Source organism: Trichechus manatus, unplaced genomic scaffold, assembly GCF_000243295.1.
Source record: "Trichechus manatus latirostris isolate Lorelei unplaced genomic scaffold, TriManLat1.0 scaffold00053, whole genome shotgun sequence".
Taxonomy (NCBI): Eukaryota; Metazoa; Chordata; class Mammalia; order Sirenia; family Trichechidae; genus Trichechus; species Trichechus manatus.
Window position 1 is genome coordinate 462,384 of NW_004443989.1, and position 10,971 is coordinate 473,354.

General features: G+C 48.1%; 1 protein-coding gene across 1 annotated transcript; it reads left to right on the plus strand.

Moving 5' to 3' along the window:
• Positions 1–274: 274 nt before the first annotated feature.
• Positions 275–9,882, plus strand: SYCE1L (synaptonemal complex central element protein 1 like). Its single transcript, XM_012555921.1, has 9 exons — positions 275–293; positions 2,510–2,572; positions 5,029–5,088; positions 6,493–6,547; positions 8,029–8,092; positions 8,950–9,019; positions 9,105–9,228; positions 9,523–9,607; positions 9,802–9,882. The coding sequence occupies exons 1-9, from the start codon at positions 275–277 to the stop codon at positions 9,880–9,882; spliced, it is 621 nt and encodes a 206-aa protein (XP_012411375.1).
• Positions 9,883–10,971: the final 1,089 nt, after the last annotated feature.

Here is a 10,971-nt window from a genome sequence, read left to right on the forward strand (position 1 = left end):
CTTCACTTATAAAATATAAGATGTAAACAGGGCTAGTGCATTTTCAGTTGTTTGTCTGATTGTTGTATCATGTTAGGTGCAAGTATTGCTTTATAATGTCTTTATTCAGAGATGTATGGTTTAAGAAGATGTGTACAGGTGCCAAGTTGACAAAGGGTGGACTGTGATGGTCAACATTGTGTGTCAACCTGACTGGGGCATGATTCTCAGTGTTTTGGCAGTCGTATAATGTTGTGATCTCTTCCCTGTTGAGATTTGATACACGATTACCCCCATGACGGGATCTGCTGCGAGTAGCCAGTCAGTTGAAAGGGAGTTTCCTTGGGCATGTGGCCTGCATCAAATATAAACGGAAATTCTGCAGGGCTCAGGAGCTTTTTGCTTGCACTAGATCCTGCAGTTGGCTGCTGTTCGTCTGACCTCCGGTTCTTGGGACTTGAGCTAGCAGCTTACCTGCGATCTTGCCTGCCAGTCTTGTGATTCATCGATCTTCACAGCCTGTGAGCAAGAGCCCTGTTCTCTGACCTGCTAATCTTGGGTTTGCTAGCCCCTGCAGCTATGTGAATCAGGAGAAACTTCCATCCTGACTCAAGGACTTGGGATATTCCAGCCTCTACAACCCTGTGAGCCATTTCCTTGATATAAATCTTTATATAAATATATATATGCTTCACTGGTTTTTCTTCTGTAGAGAACCCAGCCGAAGACATTCATGATGTTGCTTATTGGTCCAGTTGTGAGGGTTTTTGTTTTTGTATTAAGGTGTAATCCATAGTGAAGGCGGTAGTCTTTGATCTTCATCAGTAAATGCTTGAAGTTCTCTTCACTTTCTGAAAGCCAGGTTGTGTCATCTGCATATTGCAGGTTGTTAATGAGTCTTCCTCCAGCCCTGATGCCTCATTCTTCTTCATGTAGTCCATGTTGATAGCACTTGCCAAATTGCTTTCTAAATGTTGATACCAAAACCAAACCAAACCTGTTGCCGTCGTAAAAACCGTAGGGTTTCCAAGGAGCAGTTGGTGGATTCAAACTGTAGACCTTTTAGTTACAGCCGAACTCTTAACTGCTGCGCCACTAGATGTTGCTAAATTGCCTTCCAAAAGATTGTGTGAATTTCCATGGTCATGAGTGCATGTGAATGTGTATTTTCCCAGGTCCTCACCAATACTGGACATTATCAGACTTTTCATATTTGCCAATTTGTTAGGTGCAACATGTTACCCTGGTTAAATTTGTGTCTCTGCAATTGTCCTAGAGGTTCTTTCTCTTTTTAGATGTCTTTTGGCCAGTGGTGTATCTTTTTCAATGAACTGTCTGTTCTTACTCCTTCCTCACTCTTTTGTAAAAAAAAAGGTGTTCCCCTTCTCTATATTGATAGAATTAAAAAAAATTATTATGGAAAATTCAAACATATACAGAAATAGAGAGGATACTATAATGAGCTCTGTGAGTCCATCTATAAGCCTCTATAGTTCAACTCTTGGCCAGTCTTGTTTCCTCTCTCCATCCATCCACTCCCTACCACCCATTTCACTGAAACAAATCTCAGATGTTATTATCATTTTATTCACAGATATTTCTGTATATATTTCTAAAAAAAGAACCCATACTACCATCATCACACCTAAGAAATAATAACAGTAATTTCTCTGTATCATTAAATAGTATTCATATTTCTCTGAATGTCTCAAATGTTTTGTTTTTACAAAATGCTTGTTTGAATAAGGATCCAAATATGATGTATTAATTGCAATTGATTGATATGTATCTCAAGTCTCTTAATCTATAGGGGTTCTTCTTCTTTTTTTTTTTTCTTTTTCCTTTGTAATTTATCTGTTAAAGAAACCAGGTTGTTCGTCTTACAGAGTTCCCACAGTCTGAATGTTGCTGATCGCAACCCTATAGTGTCGTTTAACTTGTATCTCTGTCACTTGTATTTCCTCTAAATTAATCTTTAAATATGGAAGCCTGATAAGATTTAAATTCCACTTTTTTTTTTTTTGGCAAGAATCTTTCCTAAACGTTGTGTTCTTCCATCAAAAGGCTTATAGTACCTGGTTGTCTTTTTTTAATATTAGCAGCCATTACGTAGATCCAACAATTCATTAAGAGTTTGCAAATTGTGGCATATAATGGCTTTAAAGAAATTCATATGCATCTGTCTGCCCTATTGCATTGGCTAGAACTTCAGAATGAACAGCAGCAGCAGCAAGAATACATCCCCTTCTTTCAATCCTGAGTTTCATTCAGGGGATGTCTGTGGTGTCCTTTGACCCTTCACAGAGAAACTGGTCATTAGGGACCCTGATTCATTCAGCACACACCATCAACCTCAGGGACAAGAGACAGGTAGTATCTCACTGGGGTCCTGCTCTGGCTGGACACTTGCCCCTCAGCCTGTCCTTGACTCCAGCCCAGGGGTGTCTATGGAACCCACTGGGGCTTTCTTCCTTCCCTTCCCAGATGGACCTCTCACTGGATCCTGTAATTCTGGTTTTCATCTCCACAGGACAGGACAAGTCTTCGGAGGAGAGTGAATACCTGCTGGCAATGGTGAAAAAGCTGCAGAAAGGTCATGTGTCTCCTGTGTCTGATGCTTCGCTTGGGGCTTGGAGTCAGACGGACATGGTTCAGACCCAGCCTCCGTAACTCAACCTTGGGGAATCATCCCATTACACTTCTCCCTCTTATACAATTTAATTCTTTGAACCAAAAATACGGCCTCACAATTCAAAATTCAAGAAGTGTAAGAGGAGAAAAAACCTGTCGTCCTCCTCCCCTTCACACACACCAGTCACCGGCTTCCCTGCCTCATAAGCCAGCAGCAATTGTTTTTAAATTCTTAATATCTTTTTAGAGATTCTTTTTTAATACATTCATGAGTATGTACTCTATGCCTGCCTTTTGTATATACAAAGGGGAAAAAGCCTTGCAGATGGTTTTGCACCTTGCTGTGCTTGTTGAAGAGGACCAGGGAGCTAGCCTGCTCCCAGTACTCACATCAGGGCTGGGGCTGAGGGCAGGACAGGTTTGATGCTGGACTCTCCAGCCCATCCTCAGCTTAAAATTCATTGATCTGTTCCAAATAACATGGAGCCCTACCCTGTAGCTGCATGCAGAAGTGCATTGGAGCTGCTGCCTAGGCTAAAATTCGGTAGACAAATTACAGGGCTAGAAACAGAGTGACCCTGAACATCTCCAGTAAACCAAAAATATCCCTCTCTCCCTTCCTCCTGGGATTTCTGACCTTCATAATTACATCTTGGAGAGCACTCACTCTCCTGGAAGTCACAGGAGCTGGAGTTGGCCTCAGAAATTTCAAGGCCTAAGTTTATTAACTCTCGAGTGTCTTAGGGGTTGGCAGTTAGTCCCTGCAATGGCTGAACAGTTTCTATTTTTTATTTATTTTTTTCCCATACAAAAATTTATGCATACATTGTTATGTGACTCTGATTGCTCTCCCCATACTGTGACAGCACACTCCTCCTTTCCACCCCTGATTCCCCATGTCCATTCAACTAGCTCCTAACCCTCTTGGCTTTCCCATCTGACCCCCAGACAGAAGCTGCCCATTTAGTCTCTTGTATCTAGTTGAGCTAAGAGGCACACTCCTCACGAGTATCACTTTATGTCCCACAGTCCAGTCCAATCCCTGTCTGAAGAATTGGCCTCGGAAATTGTGTTAGGGCTGATAGAGAATCCAGGGGCCATGCTTTCTGGGGTACCTCCAGTCTCAGACCATTAAGTCTGGTCTTACTAGAATTTGAGTTCTGCATCCCACCTTTCTCCTGCTCCATCAGGGACTCTGTTATGTTCCCTGTCAGAGTGGTCATTGGTGGTAGCTGGGCACCATCTAGTTCTTCTGGTCTCAGGCTGATGAAGTCTCTGGTTTATGGGGCTCTTTCTGTCTCTTGGGCTACTACTTCCCTTGTGTCTTTGGTGTTCTTCATTCTCCTTTACTCCAGGTGGGTTGGGACTAATTGATGAATCTTAGATGACCGCTTGCAAGCTTTTAAGATCCCAGACGCCATTCACCAAAGTAGGATACAGAACATTTTCTTAATAAGCTTTGTTATGCCAGTTGACCTCGATGTCCCCTGAAACCATGGTCTCCAGACCCCTACCCCTGCTACTCTATCCCTCAAAATGTTTGATTGTATTCAGGAACCTTATTAGCTTTGGTTTAGTCCAGTTTAGACAGCTTCTCTCTACCCCTACTCTACCCTGCTGACCTAGAAGCCAGAGAGGGACCAGGAACAAAGCACTGAAACTGGTACTATGAGAAGTTAGAGATGGCTAAAGATGCACTGATCTCACTGTCACTGGCGAACTTGCGAGCTACTACCCACAAAACGAAAGCAGTGTGTTCTCATTTCTCAAATGAGGCCAGTACTGGAGTCCAGATTGACAGAAGTGACTGATGACTTACCCTGCCAGGCTTTTAACAGGATGGGGCACAGGAGAGGTCTCTATTAACTCCCCCCAAACTCTGAATTAAATCTAGACGCCTCCAGCATGGCCCAGGAGGCCCTGAGAGATCTGCCACCTCCACTTCCCCCACTTTACCTCCTGCTACTGTCCACTTGGTTAGTAGACTCGAGCCTCACCAGCTCCCTCGCTGTTACTTTGGACACTTGCCTCATTCACCATCACTGCCCACAGAGCACCGCACCTGCAATTTCCTCTGTCTGGAATGCTACCCCCTCCCAGAACTGCAGGGCTCTTCCCCTCACTTGACCGGGGGCTTTTCCGTATCTCAAGAAGCACTTTCTATCCTTTTGCTCTTCAACCTCTTCACTTCTCTTCACAGCAGTTGCCACCACCTGACGATATCATATATATCTTTCTTTGTTGCCCATCTCCCCCACCCAGCATGCAAGCCCTGCAGCTGCCGCATGCAGCAGGTGCTCAATAAATGCTGTTGATTGAGAGCAGCAGAGACACAGTGCCAGCACCCACCCCTCCTCCATCTGCCTTGAACAACAAGGCACCTGTCTTCTCTGGCTCAATCTTTCTTTCCTTCTGCAGAGGGAAGCCTGGAGCCCCAGATTGAGGACCTGATTAACCGGATTAACGAGCTTCAGCAAGGTAAACTGAGGCTGTCAAGAAGGGCCCGGATTTTGAAAGCCTCTGTTTCCTCATCTGTAGCATTCAGGCCCCCCAGGATTGTTTGACGCAGGAATTCGAACCGGTTTGTTCCAGTTTGAACCCCTGCTGAGAATTTTCATTTCTAACAAGTTCCCAGGCAATGCTAATGCTGCTAGTTGGGGACCAATTCGGAGAACCACTAGTAGATCAGTGGTTCTCAAAATTTATTATACATAAGAATCACCTGAGGATTTTGTTAAAATGTAGATTCTGATTCAGTTTATCTGGGGGATGGAAATGCAAATTCTCAGCCGGGATTCAAACGGGAACAAAATGGTTCAAAGCCCTAGTTTGAAGACGGATGTGAAATGTTAGTCTGCAAGAGAACAGTAAGGCTGGAGGCTGCACTCACACGGTGTCTTCCCTCCTTTGACCCAGCAAAAAAGAAAGCCAGTGAGGAACTGGGAGAGGCCCGCGCGTGCTGGGAGGCCCTGCATAGGGAATTAGACTCATGTAAGTGGGGCCAGAGAGGGACAGAGCAATCCCATGATGTTCCAGCCTCCCTGCTCTCACCAGACCCCTGTGCTCCAGACCAAAAGGCCCAGTGGGGTCCCCTGCCACTATTTCAGATTTAACTCCTGCCTCTCTCCCTCTCCACCTGCAATGCTCTTAGCCTATATATGCAGATGAACTCTTGTTATCTCATGTCTTTTTTCAACTCTCAGTTCAAACTTCACCTTGATTGGCCTTCCTGGATGTCCCCACTTAAAAACAGAATCCTGTCCTATCCCTGTTAGTGTTGCTCCACTGCTTGATCTGTGTCTTCAATGCCTCATTTCCACCTGATATGGTGTATTTTTTTATTTACTGTCACCAGTCCCTTCCAAGTAAAGCGTGTGTATTCTGCAGGGTCTTCATTCCTGCACTTAACAGAGAATACAGGCACAGAGGGAAGAAGCTGGATCAGGGTAGCCCCCAGTGGGAGATGGGAGCAGGGGTACCAAGGAGACACTCAACTTTTCCTGGAGCTGGACCATGCCTTCTGTGTGACCTCGGGCATACCCTTTGCATGAAGCTGGAGTGGGAGCACTATATGGGGACTGAAAGTATTACTGTGCTTTCCAGTGAATGGTGAGAAAGTGCACCTAGAGGAGGTCCTGAGCAAAAAACAAGGTATTTACTATTGCTCTGTCTTCGTTATTCTACCCCACCACCTGACAAAAGCCCACCTGCTTATCTGTCCACTGAGACCTGAGTCACGATGCTTCCCTCTCAAACCTCCCCCTCGCTTCCCCCTCGCTCAGGGTGAACACCAGTGTCCTCTCAGTGCCCAGTGTGATTTGAGCCCCATTACCTCTACCGAAGAGCTATATCACAGGGACCCCGTGATTCCTTTCTCCACAGAGACACTGAGGATCCTGCAGCTGCACTGTCAAGAGAAGGAAAGTGAGGTTCAGAAGTAAGAGGTCCTGCCCCAGCTCTTTCCAACCTTATTTCCCCAGCCCGAAGGAGGGAAGGAGAACTAGGGAAATAAATCTTGGACATGTAAAATAGAGCAGTCAAACAGACTTCCCCACTCAGCTCTAATATTACATGGTGATGTTAACATTAACTCACTTGTTTGATCATCCATTGCCATTTTATTTATGAAATGAATTCTTTCTGCTGGTGTTTTTCTAAGCCTTGTTGGTCATCCAGCTCCTCTGCCATCCATTCATTTATCTGTCTGTACAGTTAGGCCTCCAGTCATCCCATTTACCCACTCATCTACTCATGCATTTATTCAACCAACCAGCCAGCCATTCTTTCATCCATCTATCCACATATCCACACATCCATTCGGCCCTTCAGTTAAACAGCCATAATCTCCCCAGTCATCCCTCTAACCATCTTCCATCCATCCGACCATTCATTCATCCTCTCCATCTTTCCACTCATTCATTCACATATCTGTTCATTTCTTCACCCAACCATTCATCCAGACATCTGCCTATCCTTCCAACAATCCTTCGTTTATTTTTCCATCTAGCCATCATCCTTCCACACATCATTTCTCCTTCCAGCCATTCATCCATCCAATTAACTGTCTATCCAATCATCTGTTCATTCATCTTTCCACCCTCTGAACATTTACTTAGCACAGTCCTATGACCAGAGGCCTCACACATTGATGCAACATGATTTTAATTATGTGGAGAAACCTGATGATGGATAGTTAATGTGTGTGTGTGCTTAACCACACCACAGCTACTGTCTGCTGAGCAGTTTATAATTGGTTTATCTTCCTAATCCTCCCAATGACATTTATAGGAGTTAGGACTAATCTTGCCCTCCCACCACCACCACCATTTTAAAGATGAGGAAACATCCAGAGAGGTTAAGTAACTCATCCAGAGTTAGCAGGTCCAGACTCTAAAGCCAGGACTTTAGAATCTATGATGCTAAATCACTGCACGTATCACAGAGATTTCTTGGGAACATGAAATTTGATGGGGGACAGGATGGACAGGGTGATGGTCTCAACAGTGCCCCATAAATTTCACATTCAATCAACAGAAGAAAGAAGGGTGAATGTTGGGAACAGACACCCCCAGGCCCCATTCCTGCTGGGGCAAACGGGGTCACTCAGAATATGACTGAGGGTTGCCTTTCCCTTCCTAGGAAGCACGCGTTGCAGGACTGCACAGAGAAGGTTTCTGTCCATAATTCTCAGATCACAGAGAGGAGCAAACAGTGGCCTGTTGGGCCACTGGGTAAGGGGTGGGGGAAGGTACATCAGGGAAGGTTTGTTGGAAGAGGAGCTGTGGGAGCTAAGACTTGAGGGAAAAAGCCCATGAAGTTTCTCCCAGCAGAGGGAGCAAGCTGGGCAAAGATCTGAAGGTCTGTGATGAGGCGCTCCCAGCCTCAGCCAGGGCTCATTCTTGGGTGGTTGGCCCCTAGGTTGGATGTCGAAGAACAGCTGAAGGAGCTGATGGGCCAGCACAAGGACCTCTGGGAATTTCATGTGAGTCATCATCATCACCTCCACCCAGAGCCACTCCTCCCTGGCTTTAGTGTCTTCACTGACTACAGCTGTGTCCACCCACTGCTGAGGCCCTTCTCCATGGGATAGTCCTGACTCTTTTATTCCTCTCTCCCACCCACTCAGTCCCTCAGCTGTTACCTGGCCACTTCTCACTGTTCCCCACTGCCACACCTAGTATGACTAGCCATTGCTGATCCCTCCTGCTTACCTAGAGTCTGCTTACCTTGCGGTGGCAAATGGGAACCCTGCAAAAGCCATGGTTGGGTCATTCCTTCACTCAACTAATGTCCATGGATGCATCAGGCACCATTTCAGGCAGGGGGGACACTGGCAAACCAAACGGCAAGTCTGCTGTCCCCAAGCTGGTTGGGGGAAGGGGGAAGCGTACTAACTCAAATCAAGAAAATAAGTAGGTAGATCAATCCTGTAGTGTCAGGAAGGAGGGCCTGGCTGAGTAGGTGACATCTGAAGGCAGACTGAAGAAGTGAGGGAGTGCTCCATGCAGGTACCTCGGTGCAAGTGTTCCTGGTAGAGGGAAGGGCCGGTGCAAAAGCCCTGAGGCCTAATGGTGCCTGACTTGTTTGTGGAGCAGCAAAGGTGAAGGCTCATGAGGGGAGTAGGAAGAGATGAGATTCAAGAGATATACGGGGACATGGGGAGCGTTTGGGGGAATGGGTCTGCACTAGCTGCTGGCCACCGCAGAAAAATGCACATTGAGTCAATATAGTTGAGTCAATCAATGACCTAGTTAGTGTAAGAACTTTCCCAGAGGCACGAAGGAGACAGGGCGGGCGGTATTGGCATGCTGACAGACTGGCAGACGCGTCTTCTCGCAGATGCTGGAGCAGCGATTGGTCCGGGAGATCAGTGCCCTGGAGAACAGCAAGGCACAGTTGCTTACCGAGGGTGAGACTCCAGGCAGGGTCGGGGGACAGGGGCGGTCCTGGCCTGTTGGAGACCCAGCCCCGCCCATGATGGCCTGCCCCCGCAGAGATGTTGGTGCGGGCAAAGCTGGAAGACGTGGGACGGCAGCTGTGCTCCGCGTCTGAGGTAGTAGGCTCCCCACCGGTGAGCGACGGGCCCCTCCTGAGCCACCCGGAGGCCACAGCCGTCGGGTGAGAGTGGGAAGAAGGCCTGGGCGAGCAAGGAAGGGGCAAGAAGGCGGGCGATGGCGGATGTCCCCAGCACTGCCCCTCTGGAAGGGGAAGGGCTGGTTCTGGGGAAGGTTAGCGAGACCTTTAGGGAAGGGGGCTCCTCGCCAGCCTCCCACCCAACCTACTCTGCCTGTCTGCGTGGTCAAGTGTCTTTCTCAGGGGTTCTCTGGGTAGAGGTATCTCATGCCTAGGACTTCCTTCCGTAGCACCCCAGTCTTGCTGTCTTCCTCTTTTCTCCTCTGTACTTCTCCCCAGGCTGAAGGCGGAGCTAGAGAAATTGGAGGGGCAGATCCCCGCCCAAGCCCAGAGCGGCCCAGAGGAAGAGGCCGGCAAAAGCGACGTATGGAGCCAGGGGTACCGGGGCGGGGTGGGGTGGTCCCCGGAGGTCTCTGAGAGAGCGGTCTGTAGGGAGAAGAACGTTCCTGGCGGGGGCACAGCCAGGGCAAAGGCACTGAGGAGGAGCCACAGGCCAGAGCGGGCGGAGGCCAGGGTGTAGAGAGCCTGGTCCGCCAGCCTGATTACCGCTCCCCGCAGGCTGGCTCGCATCTCCTTGGCGCCACCCGCGAGAAGAAGGATCTAGAGCCGCGGGGAGAACTGGCGTTCACGCCCCCCTAAGGCCACCTCGAACTTCCTCAAGACCTGCCAAGAAATAAAGGCGATGATTTCGTACTACTTTCCATCTCTTTAGCTGAGTCTGTGTTCCAGGAGTCAGTGGGGTTGAGTGGTGAGAACAAGATGGGGGGAGGGAGGGGGAGTTGTTGGCCGGACTTCGTCCACCGATCCTGAGGCAGGTGCACAACAGGTGCCCAATAAATGCTCCTGACTAGGTCATTGAATGAGTGTCAAGGCCCCACTGACAACGCAGCAGGCCTACCCCGCCTCCACTGTCTCATCCAGGGTACAAGAACCATCCATTCGCCCAAAGGGCTAGAGGGAGCTTGTTAAAAACCCATGTCAGGTCCTGTCCGCCTCCTGTATCCAAAGTAAACTCCATTCTCAAGCCTCCAAAAATCAGTTCCCACAGACTCCCACTGACCTTGGGACCTGCCTGCCCATTCCCATATTCAGTTCTAGCCACACGGCTGCTTTTCCACCCTTTTCAAACACTCCAAGCACAATCCCAACTCAGAGCCTTTACACTGGTAGTGTGCTCTTTCCCGGGGTCTCCTCAGGGCTTCTGCCTTCACCACAGATCTGTTAAACATGTCAACCGCTCAGGGAGGCCTGCCTGGGACCGGTGCTTTGTTGTTAGCCACTGTCAAGTCGCCCCTGACTCATGGCAACCCCATGCACCATAGGATCTGACGTTGTGATCCACAGGGCTGATTTACAGAAGTAGATCACCAGGCCTTTCTTCCTAGTCTGTCAGTCTTGAAGCTCTGCTGAAACCTGTCTGGCATCACAGCAACACTTAAGCCTCCGCTGACAGATGGGTGGTGGCAGTGCATGAATTGCATTAGCCAAGAATCAAGCCCAGGTCTCCAGCATGGAAGGCAACAATTCCACTACAAAACTATTACTGACCTCAATGCAACAGGTGCTACCACTTACTAGATTTGTATTGCTGAAACCAGCATTTGCGGCGTCAGGGAAGGTCTCATGAGAGAGTGGTGTCTGAGCAGGGAGGTGAGGCCGGGAAGTAAGGGAGTGCACCATGTGGATATCTGGGGAAAGGTATACCTGGCAAAGGGAATGGCTCATGCA